This window comes from Oncorhynchus kisutch, unplaced genomic scaffold (genome assembly GCF_002021735.2).
Source record: "Oncorhynchus kisutch isolate 150728-3 unplaced genomic scaffold, Okis_V2 scaffold1334, whole genome shotgun sequence".
Classification (NCBI taxonomy): domain Eukaryota; kingdom Metazoa; phylum Chordata; class Actinopteri; order Salmoniformes; family Salmonidae; genus Oncorhynchus; species Oncorhynchus kisutch.
Window position 1 is genome coordinate 5,416 of NW_022263279.1, and position 23,264 is coordinate 28,679.

General features: G+C 40.9%; 1 protein-coding gene and 1 long non-coding RNA gene across 10 annotated transcripts; one reads left to right on the top strand and one right to left on the bottom strand.

Moving 5' to 3' along the window:
* Positions 1-264: 264 nt before the first annotated feature.
* On the bottom strand, positions 265-611 carry LOC116366022 (uncharacterized). The gene is made up of 2 exons (XR_004208230.1): positions 486-611; positions 265-354 (listed from the first exon to the last, which is right to left on the bottom strand). It is a non-coding gene; the product is annotated as an uncharacterized LOC116366022 (long non-coding RNA).
* A 4,035-nt stretch (positions 612-4,646) lies between these two features.
* On the top strand, positions 4,647-18,229 carry LOC116366021 (TOG array regulator of axonemal microtubules protein 2-like). 9 transcript variants are annotated; one of them, XM_031818319.1, is made up of 12 exons: positions 4,647-4,683; positions 5,602-5,801; positions 6,047-6,179; positions 9,214-9,341; positions 9,529-10,080; positions 10,465-10,726; positions 11,071-11,194; positions 11,393-11,498; positions 11,650-11,885; positions 12,801-12,959; positions 14,000-14,131; positions 17,467-18,033. In XM_031818319.1, the coding sequence occupies exons 4-12, from the start codon at positions 9,261-9,263 to the stop codon at positions 17,627-17,629; spliced, it is 1,815 nt and encodes a 604-aa protein (XP_031674179.1). In that variant the 5' UTR covers positions 4,647-4,683; positions 5,602-5,801; positions 6,047-6,179; positions 9,214-9,260; the 3' UTR covers positions 17,630-18,033. The 9 variants fall into 9 exon arrangements, 6 of the variants coding, with proteins under 6 accessions (XP_031674179.1, XP_031674178.1, XP_031674183.1 ...); XR_004208228.1 differs by adding an exon at positions 16,049-16,097 and having other exon boundaries at positions 4,649-4,683; positions 5,602-6,179; positions 14,000-15,295; positions 17,467-18,229; XR_004208229.1 differs by lacking the exon at positions 17,467-18,033 and adding exons at positions 16,049-16,097; positions 16,480-16,939 and having other exon boundaries at positions 4,649-4,683; positions 5,602-6,179; positions 14,000-15,295.
* Positions 18,230-23,264: the final 5,035 nt, after the last annotated feature.

The window sequence follows — 23,264 nt, forward strand, 5'->3', positions numbered from 1 at the left end:
CACCTCCACCACCACCTGAGATGGGCTGAGCAGGTTGCTACTGGGGCTCATTGGACTGCTCGCCCAGAATGCTTCTCACAGCTTCTCCACGATTGCTGTGGACCTTAGGATCGCTGGAAATCAACAATAAGGAGAAAACAAAGGTAAACGATGTGCAATGTACTCACTTAGAACACTGTCTTAGTCTGTTTCTGCGTAGTTCCAGATGTGTAGATAAATGGATCAAGTCATATGCAGGGCAGTACATGGAACTCACATGTCAGCTGGCGAGGTGGGGTGCATGGAGCGGCGGAGCTTGCAGAAAGCCTCGTGCTCTATGTTCATCATTTTTAGGCAAGTGTTTACTTCCCAGGCCTGCAGTATGAAACAGGAAGTCCCATTGGTGTAATTTCACAACAGATCTATTCTGCTGTGCTAACTCGTTGTTGAAAGGCTAGTAAAGAGCTCACTAACTTGTAGTTTGTCTCTAACTCTCATTCTCTTACCAGCCGAGCGAGGTCGTTTCCTTCCTCCAGGGTTTCCTTCCACACCCTTCAAATAAAACGCAGAGCAATTCAACTTTCCTGGCTTCTGATTTTTCTGTTGTTTATTTTACCCACACCTCCTGGAGTGCTGCTGGTGGCGGAATGGCAGTGAATGTGAGTGCTGACGTGGGTACTCACCTCTCCCTAAGAGATTGTTTGCCCTGAGACACCAGCCAAGTTGCTCATGTGCTCCGTGGTGACATGGGAGGGACCTGGCCTTGACTCTGGATTGCAGCAGATAGTGGACCATGAGCTTCTTCTGCAAGATGAGGTAGGTGTGGAGTCTGTGCCACGAAATTACCATATCATGTGCTTTCAGAAGGGCCTCTCGCAACATTTCACAACTGCTCATTCCTCACAATTTGCAAGTGATTATTAAGAACTCTTATGACCACCTTCTCTAAACTGTCTTGAAAATACAACTCTTTTTCTGTTGTTTATGTTTTTGTGGGATGAATCTTACCTGTTATTGTAATATGTTTCCTCCCAGCAGGCCTGCAGAGTCTGAAAATAAAGGCTGCTTCTACAGAAATCCTTTGAAGATAATGAAAATAATGATGCTTTGTTATGCACATTATGCACATGCATTTACAGTATGCTAAAATGAATTTATCCTAAGATTACCTTTGTGGGACCATAATTGAACTCCGGAATGCACCAAACCCTATCCATGGTAAGATGGGGAAGAAATGCAGCGCTATAGATATACGAGATGCTACTAGAGATAACAGGATGACTTAAAGTCGCGAATGAATCAATGGCTGGAGTACGCCAAGATGCTGCACTTAGAATTGAGTTGTAGGGAGTGTTTGGCGCAAAATAGAATGTTTACATTCTATTGCATGGAGAAATTGGAATGTGTAGAACCTGTATAATTGGGTATGCTTCTATGTCTTTATTTCGTGAAACATTAAACTCTTAATTTTGTCATAATGTGTATTAGGAGGATTAGGAGCCCGTCCAGATCATGACCCGATTATCCAGGTGCATGTTGCTTAGACCAACTAATCCACCTTGGTTTCCAAGTTAAATACATTGTTTATATATGCCTATACAAATCTATCGACACATCCATTTAAAGCATGATTTGTCAATTGAAAATTGGTTTGTTATCCTGTTGTGCGGCTTGACTGTCAGTCCCCTTAAGCCACATTATTCCAATATTTTTCCAAGCTCTGAATTGACAGAATGGACACTTTTGAAAAGATATTCGGTTAAAAATAAGGAGTATGAATGACAATAAACGTATGACTGTATTGTATGCATAATAGTGTAAGTATAATATCGCTCAGCGTGGGAACTTTTGGTGTTGGAAAGTATCCGTTTTTAGTCTCCATGACACGTATCACTTCGTTGTCTTGTTGGTAATAGTAAAAATGCATGACAGTCCGCATTGTAATGGTCCTAACAGGTGTTTTCCTTTTGTTTCTCACAATAAACAGACATTTGAGAACGGAATTGCTTACTGTTGTACCTATGATGCACAGACACACAAAAGCTGTACAGTGTAGTTTGAATAATCAGTTTCAATTATTTGCAGATGTATTCCCTATCATTTACAAATCGAAAGATGTAACATTTGAAGTGAATGTGGCAGAACAGTTTAGCATAGAGTTCTTGTGGGAGTCTTCTCCTTCAGTCTTTTTGCCTCCTAGGCCTCGCTTCTCATTACATGGGATTTCCCCAGTGCCAACTTCACATGAGATGGCCGCTGTCTACTGTCATGTGGTGCTGAATGACAGATATCGCTATGCCGATATTGCTGCTGTCCATGGACCTGAAATGTACAATCTTGCCTATTTGCATATGTACGACCGTCCAAACTTGACCCCACACACATACACAAACATTAATGCTAATCTCTCGCACACTTTTGAACATTGCACAACCTGCAACAAGACACTGAAAGATCATTTTATTCCACGTGTGTTTGTGTTTGAATAAAGACCCGAAGAATGAAATCAATGTGTGGATGTTGATTGGACAATGTATATGTGCTTTGCAGAAGCCTTTTTTTTAATTCCCTGTAGCGTGTATTTTACTGGAGCATGATCAGATTGCTTTGTTTAAACCAGAATGAAGATTTGGTCTGAGAAACTATGCCGATTATAGCACGATAGCTTTATTTTTATTTTTAATAAGGCAATGTATATATGACCCCCTTTCAAAGAGTCACTCATTTATCACTTTCTTGCAGATATACAGTGCCTTCAGAAAGTGTTCATACCCCTTAACTTATTCCTCATTTTGTTTTCTTACAGCCGTGAATTCCAAATGGATTAAATTATAGTTTTTTATCATCTCACCCAGCTACAGACAATACCCCATAATGACAAAGTGAAAATATGTTGTAATTTTTTCTCAAATGTATTGAAAATGAAATACAGAAATATCTAATTTACATAAGTATTCACAATACATGTTAGAATCACCTTTGACAGCGATTAAAGCTGTGAGTCTTTCTGGGTAAGTCTCCAAAAGCTTTGCACCCTTGGATTGTACCATATTTGCATTACCATAATATATACAGTACCAGTCAAAAGTCTGGACACACCTACTCATTTAAGGGTTTTTCTTTATTTTTACAATTTTTTACATTTTAGAATAATAGTGAAGACATCAAAACTATGAAATAGCACAATTGGAATCATGTAGTAAGCAAAAAGTGTTAAACAAATCAAAATATATTTTATATTTGAGAATCTTCGAAGTAGCCATCCTTTTCCTTGACCACTTTGCACACTCTTGGCATTCTCTCCAACCTTTTCATGAGGTAGTCACCTGGAATGTTTTTAAATTAACAGGTGTACCTTCTTAAAAGTTAATTTGTGGAATTTCATTCCTTCTTAAAGCGTTTGAGCCAACAGGTTGGGTCGTGACAAGGTAAGGATGGTTTACAGAAGATATCCCTATTTGGTAAAAGACCACGTCCATTTTATGCCAAGAACAGCTCAAATAAGCAAAGAGAAACAACATCCCATCATTACTAAAGACATGAAGGTCAGTCAATACGGAACATTTTAAGAACTTTGAAAGTTTCTTCTAGTGCAGTCGCAAAAACCATGAAGCGCAATGATGAAACTGGTTCTCATGAGGAAGACCCAGAGTTACTTTTGCTGCAGAGGATAAGTTCAGTAGAGTGAACTGCACCTCAGATTGGAGCCCAAATAAATTCTTCACAGAGTTCAAGAAACACACACATCTCAACATGCACTGTTCACAGAGGAGACTGCGTGAATCAGACTTTCATGGTCAAATTGCTCCATTGAAACCGTTACTAAAGGACGGACACCAAAAATAAGAAGAGACTTGCTTGGACCAAGAAACATGAGCAATGGACCTTAGACTGGTGGAAATCTGTCCTTTGGTCTGATGAGTCCAAATTCGACATTTTTGCCTTTCAATGTGTGTGTAAAGAATCCAGGGTGTTTAGTTGGGTCTACTCTTCATTATAAAACTATTTGTTGAATGGTTTAAAATCCATCAGAAGCTCAATAAGTCTTGACGGGGACAGAGCTTGTTTTGACAAGGAAAGTGAAAAGGACTGAGGGAAAGTAAAATGGAAAATACATGGAAAGGAACATGGAAGAACCTCAAAGAACATTGCATTTTCAAGATCATGTAACATCAAAATGCATCTTATATTCCTGCCCTGACAGAAAAACCACATGATTTCAACTTACATTTTATGTGAGCACAAATTACATTTTGGAACACAACGTGATCACATTTTCACATGTGTAGTTTAATGTAATCACATATTGCTTTACATGTTATCACATTATCTTCACATAAGATTACATTAAAACATGTTTTTGGTACACTTCCCGTGTTCATGTGAAATTCATGTGTTTTTTGCGTAAACGCCCTGCAGTTCCACACTCAAGGATCTTAATAATGCTTTAAATGCACATGTATGATTGTGCATGTGTAATGGGTTGAAAACAAAGTCACTAAAAACAGACACCCATTTATTATTTATCCCCCCTAATTGTTTCTATATTTGTCTTAATGAATCTTAATGGGATTTTCTACATACTTTATCGTCAGCAGTCCATCAGGCCAATAGATGGCGCTGTTGCACTGTTGTAGCAAGAGAAACATTAAGTTCTGGTCAAGTGCTCACCATCTGCAGAATAAGGACCAGAACTTTACAGAGGTAAACTGTGTCAGTTCTTTTACTATTACAGGCATGTAACAGCACTTCAAACGTTCAAATATATACACAATATGTAATAACATGCTATTTAACAACTTTGTCAAGATATTATCACGTTAGGAAAGGTTTTGTTTTGGCTTTGTGTCGAACTGAGTGAGAGCAGAACGTGATTTACATTGAGTGAGAGTGTATGTTAGCTTGATGCTAGCTGAGGTAAAAAAAACATTTACGAGTCACAGAGACTATGTTTACTGAGTTGTTTACTTGTACTGGATTTTGTCTAGGAGATTTTTTATCAAGAATCCATTTGTTAGGGATTTCTGAGTTGGTTTTACATGTTATTGGTTGTTTTGTGTAAAATTGTGCTCACTAGCTGGTAAACTGGCCGAGCACGCTCAGTCTGGTGGACTTTTAGTGCATACAGTGAGAGAGAGACGATTTTCTGGAGGTGCCACCATCTTAAAGCTGAATGTATTGTTGTCACTTTTCTATAGAGGTAGAGGTATATAGAGAAACATTCAGTTATTTATGGTTTCATATATAGGTGTTTCTATTGTATGAATGTGAAATACATTGTGGTTTTCATGTGAAACCGTACACTAAGACAGGGTTATTTGTGGAACATTTTTTATTTCTGCTTTAGGTAAAGTGCATTTATGTTGTTTAATTTAAAGTGTGCACTTGTTTGATGTGAATATTTTCAAAGTACTAACAAGAAAATAGACAATTGAACAAGAGAAAAAAAATATTCTTCAAAATAAAGAAAGCGGCAGAACTTTGCAGACGTAAACTTGTGTCCGTTCTTTTTACTATTGCAGGCCACCTCAGCTACACATGTACTCTGTCTGCACACGCATCCACGCATGCACATACACACGGACAAACACACACTAATGTTCTCTCTCTTGTGTTTGTCAGCAGTTCATCGTGGCCCTGTAGTTCGCCTCCTTCACCAAAGCTCTGTCAGGGACCTACATGAAGAGTGCCATCACTCAGAGAGACACTTTGACCTGTCCTGCTCTCTCATCGGACTCATAGACGGCAGCTTTGAGATGGGTTTCAACAATAACATTGAGTTGCTTGAGAATTCATGTAGTAAAAACCAGATACAGACTACAGTATGATCCATTTTTTTGTGGTTCAATCAGAGTCTGCTCTCAATACTGTCCAGTTTTATAGTTGTTCCTATTAATTGATTGACTGGCGTTTGTCCATGACTCTACTGTCAAACCCCTAACATTGTTGTATTTGATTCTATGTTGTTGCAGCCTAGTATCCAAACTGATATGTCATTTTTAGTAAAAAAATAACAGTGTTTATAATTTGCTATTCCTGACTACTGTAGTGTTGTGGTTTCTTGCAGGTAACCTGCTGTTCCTGGCTGTGGTCAGCCATTTTGGGGCGAAGCTGCACCGGCCCAGGTTCATTGCTAAGGGCTGTTTCCTCATGGCTGTAGGATCCTCCCTCACAGGCCTGCCACACTTCTTCATGGGACGGTAAAAACAACTGAAATACTGGTTAAACTTGTACTTGTAGAGATACTCCAATGCGGAGGATAGTTTCACTTTAGAAATAAAGAAATGTATCCAGTTGTTGATTAATCTCAGTTAACTTCGAACTAAAGTCTTGCGTAATTGGCAGGCTGCTTGATTATGTTTTGGGGCCATACATGTTAAGAGAAGGGATTAACTTGTTATGGCTGCAATCCCGTTAACGGGATAAGTGTCATCAACAACCGCTGTATAGCATAGCGCTACATTCAATAAATATTATTAAAAATATTTATATTCATGAAATCACAAGTGCAATATAGGAAAACACAGTTTAGCCTTTTGTTAATCCACCTGTCATGTCAGATTTTGAAATGATGCTTTGCAGCGAAAGCAATCCAAGTGTTTGTGTAAGTTTATCGATCGCTCGACAAAACATTAAGTACACTTAGCATCAAGTAGCTCGGTCACGAAAATCAGAAAAGCAATTAAATGAATCGTTTACCTTTGATCTTCGGATGTTTTCACTCACCAGACTCCCAGTTACACAACAAATGTTCCTTTTGTTCCATAACATTATTTTTATATCCAAAATACCTCCGTTTGTTTGGCGCATTATGTTCAGAAATCCACAGGAAAGAGCGGTCACGACAACGCAGACAAATTCCAAATAGTTTCCATAATGTCCACAGAAACATGTCAAACGTTTTTTATAACCAATCCCCTGGTTGTTTTTAAAATATATAATCGATAATATATCAACCGCAAATGTATTTCACAGTAGGAGAGGGAAAAGCAATAGCTGTCCAAACTCTGTTGCGCAAGCAAAACTCATGTGACCACTTGACGCGATGTTATCTGTCTGGCTCATTTTTCAAAATAAAAGCCTGAAACTATGTCTGAAGACTGTTGACACCTTGAGGAAGCGATAGGAAAGGGAATCTGGTTGATATCCCTTTAATGGAGCAAGGGGAGCCTATGGAACATGGAGTTTTCAAAATAGAAGCCACTTCCTGTTTTGATTTTCCTCAGGGTTTCGCCTGCAATATCAGTTCTGTTATACTCACAGACAATATTTGGACAGTTTTGGAAACTTTAGAGTGTTTTCTATCCAATACTAATAATAATATGCATATATTAGGAACTGAGACTGAGGAGCTGGCCGTTTACAATGGGCACCTTTTAATCCAAGCTACTCAATACGGCCCCTGCGGCCATAAAAAGTTTGGACAACAAAGGCAAGGTATTGGAGTGGCCATCACAAAGCCCTGACCTCAATCCTATAGAAAATGTGTGGGCAGAACTGAAAAGGCGTGTGCGAGCAAGAAGGCCTACAAACCTGTCTCAGTTACACCAGCTCTGTCAGGAGGAATGGGCCAAAATTCACACAACTTATTGTGGGAAGCTTTTGGAAGGCTACCCATAACGTTTGACCCAAGTTAAACAATTTAAAGGCAATGCTACCAAATACTAATTGAGTGTATGTAAACTTCTGACCCACTGGGAATGTGATGAAAGAAATACAAGCTGAAATAAATCAATCTCTCTACTATTATTCTGACATTTCACATTCTTAAAATAAAGTGGTGATCCTAACTAACCTAAAACAGGGGATTTTTACCAGGATTAAATTTCAGGAATTGTGAAAAAGAGTTTAAATGTATTTGGCTAAGGTGTATGTAAACTTCCGACTTCAACTGTATACAGTGTATATATATATAAACTCAGCAAAAAAAGAAATATCCTCTCACTGTCAATTGCTTTTATTTTCAGCAAACTTAACATGTGTAAATATTTGTATGAACATAACAAGATTCAACAACTGAGACATAAACTGAACCAGTTCCACAGAAATTTGACTAACAGAAATGGAATAATCAAAATCAATGGTCAAAATCAAAAGTAACAGTATCTGGTGTGGCCATCAACTGCATTAAGTACTGCAGTGCGTCTCCTCCTCATGGACTGCACCAGATTTGCCAGTTCTTGCTGTACCATGTTACCCCACTCTTCCACCTAGGTACCTGCAAGTTCCCAGACATTTCTGGGGGGAATGGCCCTAGCTCTCACCCTCCGATCCAACAGGTCTCAGATGTGCTCAATGGGATTGAGATCCGGGCTCTTCGCTGACCATGGCAGAACACTGATATTCCTGTCTTGCAGGAAATCATGCACAGAACGAGCAGTATGGCTGGTGGCATTCTCATGCTGGAGGGTCATGTCAGGATGAGCCTGCAGGAAGTGTACCACACGAGGGAGGAGGATGTCTTCCCTGTAATACACAGCGTTGAGACTGCCTGCAATGACAACAAGCTTAGTCCGATGATGCTGTGACACACTGCATCCAAATCGATATCGCTCCAGAGTACAGGCATCGGTGTAACGCTCATTCCTTCAACGATAAACGTAAATCTGACCATCACCCCTGGTGAGACGAAACCGCGACTCGTCAGTGAAGAGCACTTTTTGGCAGTCCTTTTTGGTCCAGCGACGGTGGGTTTGTTCCCATAGGCGACGCTGTTGCCGGTGATGTCTAATGAGGACCTGCCTTACAACAGGCCTACAAGCCCTCAGTTCAGCCTCCAGCTTATTGCGGGTAGTCTGAGCACTGATGTAGGGATTGTGCGTGGGAAACATGGGAAACAGTGTTTAAACCCTTTACAATGAAGATCTGTGAAGTGGCTTGGATTTTTACAAATTATCTTTGAAAGACAGGGTCCTAAAAAAGTTTTTTTTGCTGAGTTTATATATATATATATATATATATATATATATATATATATATATATATTTACAAATTCACCACATTCATGATTTAAATGGGAATCAAAAAGCTTTCATGAATGTTCACCATGTGCTGATGTGCTCAGCACTGTCAACAGACCCCATTATGACATCACAATGTAACGGAAGCCTTGCCATGATATCATTGCTGGTTCCATCTGACAAGCAAAATTTCATTTCATGATAGATCTCTCACAGAGATAGGTTAAGTTCTTATTTTGAGAGTGTTAATATTTATCATCAATGGCTTATCGAGGGAGAAAATCAAGTGAGTTTGACAAACTCCAGAAGGAGAACTCACAGATGAAGAGCGTCATCGAAAACCTGAGGAAGCAAAACATGGCTTTAAACCAACAGGATGACCAGGACAAGTTTTCAAGTTTTGTAAGGCTCATCAGTTTTTTCAAACGTTTTTCCAAAAATATCACTGTTTATTTTGTGGTTTCATAGACATACAGTAGGCCTACATCCATAAAATCTTTAGCTTAAAAGTTTTTCATGACACACTGTAGAAACTATTTTGCCTTCTTCACTTCTGTTATACATTTCATACTGTACCATTGTGATCCAGGGCTATCAGGAGAGCTACCCAATCGCAGAGGGCCATCGTGGCTTCATCAGTGATGCCAGACTTCTGCAGATGCAGAGAGCTGAAAGAGAGGCCATGGAAGCAAAGCAAAGAAAGATAAGTGCTATCCATGAGAATTATGTCCGGACTGCTCTCATCGGGGTTGGCAGCACCTTCGCGCACCACTTCGTCCCCTCTATTCAGTGCATTCCGCGGCCGAAAGCTCCACCGAGGCCTTTGCCACGAAGGCTTGAGCACATAGCTCTGGCCCCACTGAAGAACGTGGTGGGGGTGGACGGAGCCCAAGTTCGACCCGGATCTCACTCTCTGGAGTCCATCCAGGTAAATAAGTCATTCAGCAGCAGTAGCGTGTGGCCTGTTCCCGTCCCTCCCACTGCAGCTCCCTCCAAGAGGGGAAAGAAGAAGAAGGGCAGGCGGGGAGTCAAAGCCCTGAAAGTCCAGTCGGACCAGGGCTGTGCTGACAACAACGGACCCATTGACCTGATGGAGGAGGTGAGGGACATCGAGGCTCACCTGAAGGAGGAGGACTGGAAGGTAGGATGGACTTCAAATGTATTGTAAATGTGAAAATTTGCGGTTCAGAATTATACTTGGACTGATAAATTGCCAAAACAGATAGTGGTTCCATGTCTTAAAATCAAATCAATCACATGTGCCGAACACAACAAGTGTAGACCTTACCGTGAAACCAACAGTGCAGTTCAAGAAGAGTTAAGAAAATATTTCCCAAATAAACTAAAGTAAAAATTAATAATAATTAAAGTAACACAATAACGAGGCTAAATACAGGGGGTATCGGTTTAAACAGCATGATAGAATAGATCCTAGAATACAGGATCTCTCTGTATTAGTTTATGTATATACTAGTTCTATATGTATTTCTATGATGGGAGCATTGTTTTCTGGTCTACACCAAAGGTGGTACATGAGGTGAAGGCCATGGGCAGGAGAAGTTTGGGCTCGGTCATGTCCACGGGGGAAATAGCAACCAGCTCTCTGGGAAGCCTGAGCTCAGTGGATATGAACACCCCTGCGGAGCTCCGTGACTACTTGGATGTCGGGACCCCGGTCAAGTCGCTTGACAGCCCACCCAGGCCTGCTCCCCCTCCTACCAAGCCCAGGAGCAAACAGCCTCGGCCTATAAGGTTCCTTAGCCTGCCAAAGGCTGCCACCGGCTCAGGTCAGTCCCTCTCATGTTTTCACACAAATGTAAATAAGACAGGGAGATGAAGCTAGGTAGAGTGATAGAAAGACAGTAGGAAGGGAAGGGACACAAATGGCTTTAGCCAGGGATAAGACATTTTTCCACACTTGATTTGCCTGTTTCACAGTGAGATAACTTTTACTCAAGGTTAATTGGACCCTGTTTCTGAGCAGGGAGAGCACCAAAAATATATGTGCTAAATTTAAAATGATATCATAATGAACTAGTGTTAAAAGCTACAAACAGATATGGAAATTAGTAAATACATAAATAAATACATACAGTTCATAGAGAGATAGATGTCTGCTGTCAACCCATAGACAAGATGGCAGCCAGTGAGCCAAAGGGTCAAATTAAGAACCAGGCCAGATTGCAGCCCCTGTCCAACCCAGAGCAGGCCCTGACTAAGACCTTCAAGCTGCTCCACTCTGCCTCTGATGACTGGTGAGCATTCACTGTAGACAAGACCAATGGAGCTAGGCTAAAGGAAGCACAGTGTAGTGTCCTTGGAAAAGTAGATTTGAGCTACAGAGCGTAGAAACTTCTGAAATTAAGAGACCAGAGTCCTAATTGATGAACATCATTTTAATGTTTTTGGAAAAGGTTGTGTAAAATGCTTACGTTTCTTTCACTGAATTGCAGGGAGAAGAAGATCGAGGGCTTGACCACTCTCCGTGTGATGGCTCAGAACCACATGGACATACTGATGCCTAAACTCCATGATATCTGCCTTGCCATTATAAATGAGGTAGCTGTATTCATTCACTGCCCTATTCATTCATCTGCACAAATCTGCTACATTTGGAGAACAAGTCAAATTATTGTTTCATGTTTCTGATGTTCGTGGGTTGTTCTGCTCAACATTAATAGCTGGTCCTGTACATGTTATTATGATTTAGGTGAAGAACCTGCGCTCTGCAGTGTCCTGTGCTGCCATGGCCACACTGGGTGACATGTACGTGCACCTCCAGAGGGCCATGGACAGTGAGGTGGAGGGGACGGCACGCGTGCTGCTGCACAAAGCCAGCGAGGCCAACGCCTTCATCCGGCAGGGCGCCAACTTTGCCCTGGGTCACATGGTGCAGAGCTGCACCCCTACACGTGTCATGAATGCCCTGCTGGTCGGTGGGCTGAGGTAAAGAGGGAGAGAGGTCAATTAACACTCACTAAGGGGTAGATCCGGACTTCCACAAATTATCCCATTATCCAAGCCTCAAAATTGAAAAGATTGAAATACTGCTAGTTTTTAATTAACTGCCTTTTTCATCAGCATGCTAGGTTATTCCACAACACTTCCGGCAGCAACTCACCCCAACGCTAGACGTCACATTTGAATGGAATCACATTTTTTTGTTATGTCTTATACTTCCTTGTGTTGTGTACTTCTTATTTTACCATTGCGTTATTTAGATTATTTTTAGCCATTGGTGGAGAGGTACTGTCTACTGATGTGTGCTAGCGTGGGAGTCACAAGTCATTTATAAACATTTATAAAGTATATATAGTGAACACTTTAGATTAGGGGCTATTAGTGAGGCACTGAGGTATTCGTAAGTACATGTACTCACATTCATAAATGCACTCATTAATAAATACACCATTTGTGACATTTATAAATACATTTATAAATATGTATATAAATGGTGAGTCAAACCATTAATCAACCATTAACAAATGCCTTGACAGTAACTCCTTTATAACTGGTTTATAGTACATTAGTAGTACATTATTAATCATTTACAAATTGTGAACATACTATGATCAAACACCTCATGAACAAATCATTTAAAATAGCGTTTTTAAATGTGTAAATAACTATTTATAGATTTCTTATTGACATTTACAAAGGTAGGAATAATGATTCATAAATGGTAAGTAAACCCTTTTACAAACAGTTTATAAATGGTATATTAAGGGACCTTAATATAAAGTCTTACCCAACATTTTGATCCATCGATGAGACTTCATCAATACAATCCATTATCATTCATCTCCTAACTCATGTATCTCTATGATATGTAACTGATGTGCTCTGTTTTTCCTTCCCCAGCCACCGTAACGCTGCGGTGAGGAGCTGCACTGCTCAGCACCTGGAGAGACTGGCTGAGGTCATGGGGACGGCTCGTCTCCTGTCGGGGAAGAAAGACCTCACTGACCGTTTCTTGATTGCCGTCAGTAAACTGGCTGTGGACCCTTCACAGGAAGTCAGGTGGGAAGTTCCTCCTGTAAAGTAGCTTGCTTCAACATAACAGTTAAGGCCGGGATTCAACCATGGCTCGCTATAGCACTAGATCGCCGACAATGCAGCTTTTAAAGGTATTTTAGTCTTGAGTCAACATCTGCAGCGTTTACCACGAATACAAATTGAAATTGACTTTAAAAGCCACATTGTCGTCTGTCTACAGCATCTATGCTAAAGGGTGTCATGGATTGAATTGCGGATTTTAGGTATTCCAAAACAACCACAGGTTCTCTTGGAGGGGAATAGTAATTGAAAACAAAAAGGAAAAATTATAAACACAAATAAGTGCTACGTGGCATAGGACAATCCAAGTCCAGGCACCCATGTGGGTTTGAAAGTTAAAAAGCCAAAGCTTAGCCGGGATGTTTGGCCGGGAGGGATGTTCTTCTCCCATCGCCAACTAGCGACCTCCTGTGGTGGGCGGGGTGCAATGCACGGACACGGTCGGCAGGTGTATGGTGTTTCCTCCGACACATTGGTGCTTCCAGGTTAAGCGGCTTTTGTGTCAAGAAGCAGTACGGCTTGGCTGGGTTGTGTTTCGGAGGACGCACGGCTCTCGACCTTCGCATCTCCAGAGTCTTTACGGGAGTTGCAGCGATGGGCAAAGACTGTAACTACCTATTGGATACCACGAAATTGGGGTAAAAATTACAAATGTAAATGAGTCCAAATAGTCAGTACCTGATTCAGTTTCCTTCCATCTGTTTGGTGCCTAATGAAGACAACCCTACTTGATCACAATGGTCGGTCTGAGCCAAGTGTTGTGCAGATTCGCTTAGATTTTCATAATAACGAACGGTTAAAACCCAGTTGTTATATTGTTGAGATGATTTGTAGATCAGGTAATGCGGTACATTGCTCAAACTGACCCTCTTGCAAATTCTACCTAATGTATGTCTTATTTTTTCTCAGGTTGCCATCAATTGAGTACTGTTTTTAATCACAGACAGCAGAAATTATTTGATATTTTGCACGTTTAAGATGATATTCATATCTTTTGTCCACAGGCATCATGGTCGCAATATCTTGAGCAACATGGCCACCAATGGCGACTTTCCTAAAATGTGGGACAAATTCGCTCCGAGGAAAGAGAGAGAATCCTTGAGGGAGGTCATCTCGAAGGTTAACCTCAAAGAAAGGTACATTCTCTCTGGATGATTAGAAGAAGTGTAACAAATGAGCTGATATGATTACAGAAATCCAATCCCACTGGGCACAGAAATCAGATCCATGTCTAGTTTGATTTAAATTTGGGAAATCAACCAAAAATGCTGGTTAAAAGTTGGGTGAATAAAATCCAATTGAGTTTTCAGCGTTGATTCACCGTCATCACATAGATTTTCTTGTTGTTGAAATGAGGTGGAAAAGTTTATTCAACCAGTTTTGGCCCAAAGGGATGAATTTAATATACTTGTCACAACTCTTACCGAAGGTGGCTCCCCTTCCCGTTCGGGTGGCGCTCGGCGGTCGTCATCACCGGCCTACTAGCTGCCACTGATTCTTTCCTCCCCCTCCTTGTCTGTTTATTGGTTACACCTGTTGTGTATTTGCTGATTAGTTGGGCTTTATTAGCCAGCCGGCCCGCCTGCTCTTTGTGCGGGATTGTTTTGTGTAACTTGTGTGCACGTCTGTGGGTTACATGTTTCCCATTTCGTGGGTTTTGCTGGACAGTTTAAGTCCCTGTGTTTTCGTGGGGTTGGCTTATGTTCGCCGTTTTGTGCATTAAATTAGCACTACCCTGAACTCTCTGCTTCCTGCGCCTGACTTCTCACCCACTACACCCAGAACGTTACAATACTGTAAGATTATATCTTTCTGTCTTTTCTCTTTTTCAACAGGAATATCTGAATCATCCCCAACTTGACTATATATTTGTATCTAAATATTTGCACATTTCCCAACTTGACTATTATCCCCTCCAGCCCCCAAACTCCAATATGTTCTCTCATTCTAAGAAATTTGACACTATCATCCAACCCCCATGTAAATGCATCTTTAAACTGCATTGACTCCTTGTCCAAGTTCTGAATCCACTATTAGGCCATATGAACCACATTCAAAGCACTAAATTACCTTTCCTCGAAGCTCCTATCTGATCTACCAGCTCAATAGTGGTCTACTGAAACCATACTCACCATCTCAGGGGGTGCTCAGATCATCAACCACTGACCTCCACACCATCCTCAAAACCAGCAGTCCTCTTTTGGAGACAGATTGGTCAGTGCTCCTGTATGGCACCAACATTGTGGATTTTCATCCAATACTTCTGGACTATGGGAACATTCTTTGGACAATAAAATGAGGTAAAATGGAAGCTGGCTACAGTCTCAGTTTTATCCTCCAAGACAGTTTGAGGATGTGTAACAACAATACCTGTGGTTTACCTTGACGATCAGGGCCAGATTACCGAATGGGCACGCAGGGCACCTGCCCTGTGGGCCCTGACCTCCAGGGAATATCATCATAACATCCAAAACTAAAAAAATTGTGGATGTATATTACAGTACGTGGACGTTTTACATTTCGTGAGCTCGTTTCATAGTTTGTAGCCATGTTATATATACATTTGTGCATATTTTGTAGAAATTCCTGAGCATTTAAATTTTTTTAGTGGGGATGTTGTATATCAATTTTCTTACTGGTGCTCTTCCATGCCGTCCTTAGGAGGGGTGCGTCACTTGAGTAGGTTGAGTCACTGACGTGATCTTCCTGTCTGGGTTGGCGCGCCCTTTTGAGTTGTGCGTGGCGGAGATCTTTGTGGGCTATACTCAGCCTTGTCTCAGGATGGTAAGTTGGTGGTTGAAGATATCCCTCTAGTGGTGTGGGGTTACATCCTTCCTGTTTGGCCCTGTCCGGGGGTATCATCAGATGGGGCCACAGTGTCTCCTGACCCCTCCTGTCTCAGCCTCCAGTATTTATGCTGCAGTAGTTTAAGTGTCGGGGGGCTAGGGTCAGTTTGTTATATCTGGAGTACTTCTCCTGTCTTATCCGGTGTCCTGTGTGAATTTAAGTATGCTCTCTCTAATTCTCTCTTTCTCTCTCTCTCTCTCTCGGAGGACCTGAGCCCTAGGACCATGCCTCAACTCTCTAGAGACAGCAGGAGTGGTAAAGATACTCTTAATGATCGGCTATGAAAAGCCAACTGAAATTTACTCCTGAGGTGCTGACTTGCTTCACCCCCGACAACTATTGTGTTTATTATTATTTGACCATGCTGGTCATTTATGAACATTTGAACATCTTGGCCATGTTCTGTTATAATCTCCACCCGGCACAGCCAGAAGAGGACTGGCCACCCCTCATAGCCTGGTTCCTCTCTAGGTTTCTTCCTAGGTTTTGGCCTTTCTAGGGAGTTTTTCCGAGCCACCGTGCTTCTACACCTGCATTGCTTGCTGTTTGGGGTTTTAGGCTGGGTTTCTGTACAGCACTTTGAGATATCAGCTGATGTACGAAGGGCTATAAAAATACATTTGATTTGATTTGACAGACCCCACACTCATCGCTAGAGATCGAACTTCAGACTCGCTCCAAAACCACTGAACCCCTCAACACACCGAAAGAGATTACGATATACCCCCTTAGAGTGAACCGGAACAGGATAACTCCCTCCACCATCACAAAGACACAGAGGAGGAGGAACTATCCAACACCCAGGGAGAGAGAACGAGTGACCTCAGTCGAACACAGCCAGAAAGAGGAGGTGGAAGAGGTGTTAGATAGAGGATGTGAGCAAGAAAGAGCAGAAGGCTTCTGGTCAGCCAAATGGCAGGCAGAGGGAGAGGTCATAGTGATTCACACCCACAGAGAGAAAGACAACCCACACAACCTCTTGGTTGAGATGAACCGCACAGAGGTAGAGGCACAGGGCTAGCCAGTCAGCCTGCCTGCTCTGATCCTCAAGTCAATTGTATTTAAATTCATGTTCATTAAAGATTTTTATTCAAGAATTGAAAAGTCCCATTTACTTAATGATCATTTTTCACTGTCTTCAACCCTCAAGAACCAGGGTTAGTCTGGGTCACCCTTTTACTGGGCAAACACAACTTGCATATCATCATAGACTAGGCCGAAACGTTAATCTTTTAACCTTGCCTGAATAAAACAATGCATTTTTTTTATAGTGAGCAAGAGTTGCGCTGTTTCCTTTTCTATGATGATGATCACATTTTTGGTTGCACCTCAACTCAATGTTTGGTTGAGCGCCCTCTGTTTTTTTGTTGTCAAATAATACATATTTTTTAATGTACAAAGTAAATTATTCAAAGCATTAAAATTGTAATGTTTCCAACTTATTTATACAACCTACTCCACACTTACAAAGTGAAAGTTTATAGAAATTCTGAAATTAAGTAGTAAACAAGAAAAGCAGAATTGAGTCCAATTATAATGCAAATAATTTAATGGTCTATGGTTCAATCCCATTTCTGAAGGTCTGATGAATAATTAATATTGTTCCTCCTCTTCCTTGTGGCAGGCGCAGCTCTCTCCTCCAAAGCCTGCAAAATCATCGCTGGACTGCCCCTTTCCTAGCTCTGCATGGAACATCCAGTGTCACGTCCTTGGTGACGTGTGGGGTGACATCCGGGATGACCACAGCAACATCCTCTGGAAAGGGAAAAAAGAGGATCAGGATGTAAACAAATGCAAACCGTATCTTCTAAACACTGGCCAGTTGAAAGGTTCTGCTAAGATGTCATGACAAACGGCACCTGTCAGAGTGCTCTCTAAGTGTTACTCACCTGCTTGGATGTCAGCTGGCAGAGTGTCGAAGACGTCCATCGTGAGAGTCCTTTCTTCAGGTGTGACATGCTCAATCGATCCTATTTATTTGTACTGAAATTTGATCTTTTTTTTTCTCTGCTGCTACTCGTGTTTTACAGAAACACGTTTGAGTGGGTTTTCTACAGTCTGGCGCATGTTGACACAAGATGGAGAATGCATATGCTGCAAACCAGCACAACTATCAGGCATCAACTATAGACGAGTTTCACTCACTACTGCAGTTTGGAGTTAGGTTGATGTTAGAGGCTACTGGAGGAAGTTATGGGGCATACTTGAACTCTTTAAGGGAACATGAACCTTTCTACTCCTGCAAATTATGACTAATAACCCTAATCAAATTCTACGAGATGGGTTTTTGAATGCAGTACTGTATTTTCATTGAAATGGCAGATTTGTATGATTTCACACAAAAAATTTTATGTAATGCTTCCCACAAATAAATTATTTTACAATTTTGTTTCAAATGGTCCCTCTGGCATGCATATTTCTGTATGATTTAACACATGTTTGAATCCCACTTCCTTGATATTTTGAAGTTCATTTTAGTCCTCCTCCTTGCATGTTTTGTTCCATACCTGTGCCTTGGAGAAAACAACTATAGCCCTCCAAGTCTAATACGCTATACACAACAGCAGCCTACAGTGTTAACTTATTGAGAATGTATATCATTGTATTTAACATTCAAACCTCTTTTGAACTCTTCAGATCTTAACCGGATCAAACTGGAATGTTAAATATCACCCTAAGTCAAACTGGTTTTGGTGTCTTAGACACAAAAGGTTGTTTTCTCCTCATAGTAAAAACACTTTCATGGTTTGGATTAAAAACACTGGGTATTTGTTACGTAGAACTTTGTGTTTTTTAAGCGTCAGAAACAATGTGACTATTACAGAGCCCGAGATAGGGGGGAGGTCCCAATTGTCAGTTGTTGGGGAATAAGAGATTTGAAAGTCTAGGTTTGACATGAAATATGTAACCAATTACTCTCTCTAAACATGTGCACATTTCCATAGGAACAGAGCCATTTTAAAAGTGCGGGGTTTGTGCAACGTTTATCGTTTGACAGGATATACACATGAGAAGAAAGCTGAAGTCTCTATCCATACATTGATGTAAACATTCCCTTGTCCGATTCCCAGTTCGTCCACTCGCTAGCAGTCGGAGATCACATGAGTTCTCTTGGCCACTTGAAACCAGTTGCGTCTGGATCCTGTCATTTCCTAACGAGCCGCCCCCAGGTGGTGAGGGTAGGCAACAATTTGTAACTGGATCCTGGACTTCCTGACAGGCCGTCCCAGGTGGTGAGGGTAGGCAACATCATATCCTCCATGCTGACCCTCAGCACGGGGACCCCTCAGGGGTGCCTGCTTAGTCCCTTCCTGTACTCCATGTTCACCTGCGACTCCAACACCATCATTAAGTTTGCCAATGACACGATTGTGGTAGGGCCTGATCACCAACGACGATGAGACAGCCTATAGGGAGGAAGTCATAGACTTCAAGAGTGTTTACTATTTTTTCTGGAGGGCCACAATGTGTAGTAATCTTTGGCCAAACCAGGCACACTAGAGTCTATGGAGCGATATGATGTTGAATCTGAAATTCAGTTTATGTTGGCACTAATATCACTCCATAACATTCTAGCTATATGTCTTGGTTAATGCCTGGTTGGAAAAAATTAAAAAGACTGTAGCTCCTAAAGACATGATGGGCCACCACTTGGGTAGAAGCACTATATGGTCCTGTAGCCTACTTTGTCACATGTAAACAAGTTTAGGATGCCAAATGTTACCAAAAATCCTACGCTTCCATTAGTCCCAGTCAAACTTATTTTGACCTTTATCAACCCTACTGCATATGCCCTTTAGCTTTCATTTCAATTTCATTTTATTGTACTTTGTTTGGGACGGCACAAGACACTTAAAAAAATTATTATGATTTTCTCATAACAATGGAATTTTACTTCTCTGTTGCTCAATACTGTATGCTATTCGCACACAGTTGTCTGTTGTAGATCTGGAACCACTGACAGAATAGGGGAGTATCTGTGGCCACATGATAAAACACTAGTCTGGTATCAGTAGTCTGGTATCAGTAGTCTGAAAATAGGAGGAAACCAGTTGGACATGTACATCAACATATGGCAGTTGACATTAATATAGTCAAAAACTCATCCTAGATGTCTCACACTTTTTGAATGAACTTGTGCCTTTGGCCAGGATCCAATTTTCCCACGGAGCTGGTGTGTAAAGGACCATTTAAAATCAGTGGGATTATAGCATAGTTGAATTCCATTTCATTTCCAATGAGTTTAAGAAATGAATGGAAAGCCATGTACTGATTGTATTTGTAAGTTATGAATCGCTACTTGAATATGTACAAAAACAGTTTGTTGATTTAGTGTGTCAGTTTTGTGGAGGTCCAAAATGAATGTAAAATCCAGACAGTTGAGGAATGACACGCAGTATGACATGAGCGATACCAAAAACATAGCTACTGCAGTCAGTTTCCAAACAGGAGTTTTTCTTTTTTAAACGTGTTTATTGCTTAAACACAAATTTTAACACAGCATAAACCAATAATGATCAAATAGGTTTTATGGGGAAAACATTCAATCAAATCACATGCACATGGTTAGCAGATGTTAATGCGAGTGTAGCGAAATGCTTGTGCTTCTAGTTCCGACCGTGCAGTAATATCGAACAAGTAATCTAACAATTTCACAACTACCTTATACACACAAGTGTAAAGGAATGAATAAGAATATGTACATATAAATATATGGATGAGCGATGGCCAAACGGCATAGGCAAGATGCAGTAGATGGTATAGAGTACAGTATATACATATGAGATGAGTAATATAGGGTATGTAAACATTATATAAAGTGGCATTGTTTAAAGTGACTAGTGATGTATTTATTACATCATATTTGTAATTATTAAAGTGGCTAGAGATTGAGTCAGTATGTTGGCAGCAGCCACTCAATGTTAGTGATGGCTGGTTAACAGTCTGATGACCTTGAGATAGAAGCTGTTTTTCAGTCTCTCGGTCCCAGCTTTGATGCACCTGTACTGACCTCACCTTCTGGATGATAGCAGGGTGAACAGGCAGTGGCTCGGGTGGATGTTGTCCTTGATGGTCTTTTTTGCCTTCCTGTGACATCGGGTGGTGTAAGTGTCCTGGAGGGCAGGTAGTTTTACCCCGGTGATGCGTTGTGCAGTTGCTGTACCAGGCGGTGATACAGCCTGACAGGATGCTCTCGATTGTGCATCTGTAAAAGTTTGTGACCGTTTTTGGTGACAAGCAAAATTTCTTCAGCCTCCTGAGGTTGAAGAGGCGTTGTTGTGCCTCCTTCACCATGCGGTCTGTGTGAGTGGACCATTTCAATTTGTCCGTGATGTGTATGCCGAGGAACTTAAAACGTTCAACTTCTCCACTACTGTCCTATTGATGTGGATAGGGGGGTTGCTCCCTCTGCTGTTTCCTGAAGTCCACGATCATCTCCTTTGTTTTGTTGACGTTGAGCGTGAGGTTATTTTCCTGACACCACACTCCCGAGGGTGTAGCATAAGAACAGCTTCATTGGCACAATGGACAATAACCTTGCACAATGTTCTAATCTAACATTCTAATCTATATCTGCTTAATTTGTAAATTATGTCAGTGTTGGAGCCCCTAGCTATCCATAAATGAAAAAAACAAGAATATGGTGCCATCTGGTTTGCTTATTAATATAAGGAATTTGAAATTATTTATAGGTTTATAAGTATATTTTATCCAATTACATTTTTGATACTTAAGTATATTTAAAACCAAACACTTTTAGACTATTACTCTAGTATTTTACTGGGTGACTTTAACTTGAGTAAAAGTAAAGATACCTTAATAGAAAATGACTCAGTCATGTATGACAATTGGGTACTTTTCCCACCACTGCACTGGTTCTGTGTATAAGCCATTAATAATAACTTTTACCCAAAGCGACTTTGCTAAGATCATGCTTGCTTCGTCCCGCAAAGTATTGTCCCTAGAGACCCTGAATATGTCCCCGTTAAGTGGAAACGTTATTTTCGTTTGAGTTGGTTGATCAAGGACACGTACGGAAGCTTCTGCAAAGAGTCGTCTGTATCAACAATAGTTCGTTGCGGGACAAAGCAATGACCATGCACGTATACATTTTACGTATGGGTGCTCCCGGGAATCGAACCCATAATTCTTGCAGGACCACAGACAACAATAGTCAACGTTACGTTTCTCTCAAGATTAGAATACTTGTGTTGTAGCTACACAGTAACACGTTAGCTAACGTGCTAGCCACAGTAGCTAGCCAGGGCTAGTTTGCATCCATGACATACTTGTGTCATACAGTTAATTCAGATTTAGCTCATGTCAGCTACAATGTAGTTGGAATCATTTGTAATAACTGTCTCTCTGAAGTTTATTTTGTTGCCACCAGGGTGAACCACGTGTATTTCTGCGTGCGCCACAATTTTTTTCTCATTTCAACTATGACCCTTCGCCTCTGACCCAACAACACATGGCATGTTTCTGTCCTCGTTTATTCAAAACTGGTTCGTAGTCGCCCTCAAGCGTTCTTCTCAAATTACTGCATTTGATTTGTTATTTTTTTAAATGATTTAACCTTATTTAACGAGGCAAGTCAGTTAAGAACGCATTGTTATTTACAATTATGTATTGCTCATCATTGGTGTCGGCTGTTGTTTACTTATTTATTTGTTGTCTCATCACATTATTGTACAAAAAAACGGAAACGTAGCTAATACACCAGTATTTATTGTTTCGAGTGGTCTTTTTAGTGGTATGGGGATCCAGTATTGCGTCGCTGATTGCATTGATTGACAGATCATCCCTGAAATTGTTTTATTACGTCAAAGTGCATTCACATTATGACGTTGGCTGAGTTACCGTATAAAATGCGATAGTTTATCTCTTTGGTAATCACTTGGTAAAGTTTTACATGATGGGAATATAGGCTCCAGCCATAGACTTTAACCATGGAGGATAATAAGGTAAGCCTGTGAATTGCTAACAGAGAAGCCCCATGCAGTGGTGCAGGAACCGTTCCACCGTCTTTTTTTATGCTGCGTCAGGAACCACAGGGTTTACAGGACACGACGGTAGGGGTGCCGCAAGTAGTGGCAGCTGGGTGGCGGTGTGGGCTAACGTTAATGTGCCGCTAATATTATCATTTTTAATATTGTAAAAAAATGTATGCATTATAATAACCTATGGGACTTGTTATACATCAAATATGATCCTTGCAAAGATAACAGTAGTAGGCTATTTATCATAATTCTACCTAAATTATAATAATAATAGGTGACTCCATAAGCATTAATTACGAATCTTGAAATCAGGCAATAGAATCTATGTGTATTTATAGCGAAAACCTGTTCTGTTAAAAAATTGTATATATTGGCCATTATAAACTGGGTTTTTTGAGCCCTGAATGCTGATTGGCTGAAA

What these genes read in the sequence shown, in the direction of transcription:
- LOC116366021 (XM_031818318.1), top strand. Translation starts at nt 9,261, where the DNA reads ATGAAGAGCGTCATCGAAAACCTGAGGAAGCAAAACATGGCTTTAAAC. An exon ending in GACCCTTCACAGGAAGTCAG is followed by an intron (nt 12,960 to 13,999) that starts GTGGGAAGTTCC and finishes TTTTGTCCACAG; the next exon opens with GCATCATGGTCGCAATATCT. An exon ending in AAGGTTAACCTCAAAGAAAG is followed by an intron (nt 14,132 to 17,466) that starts GTACATTCTCTC and finishes TCCTTGTGGCAG; the next exon opens with GCGCAGCTCTCTCCTCCAAA.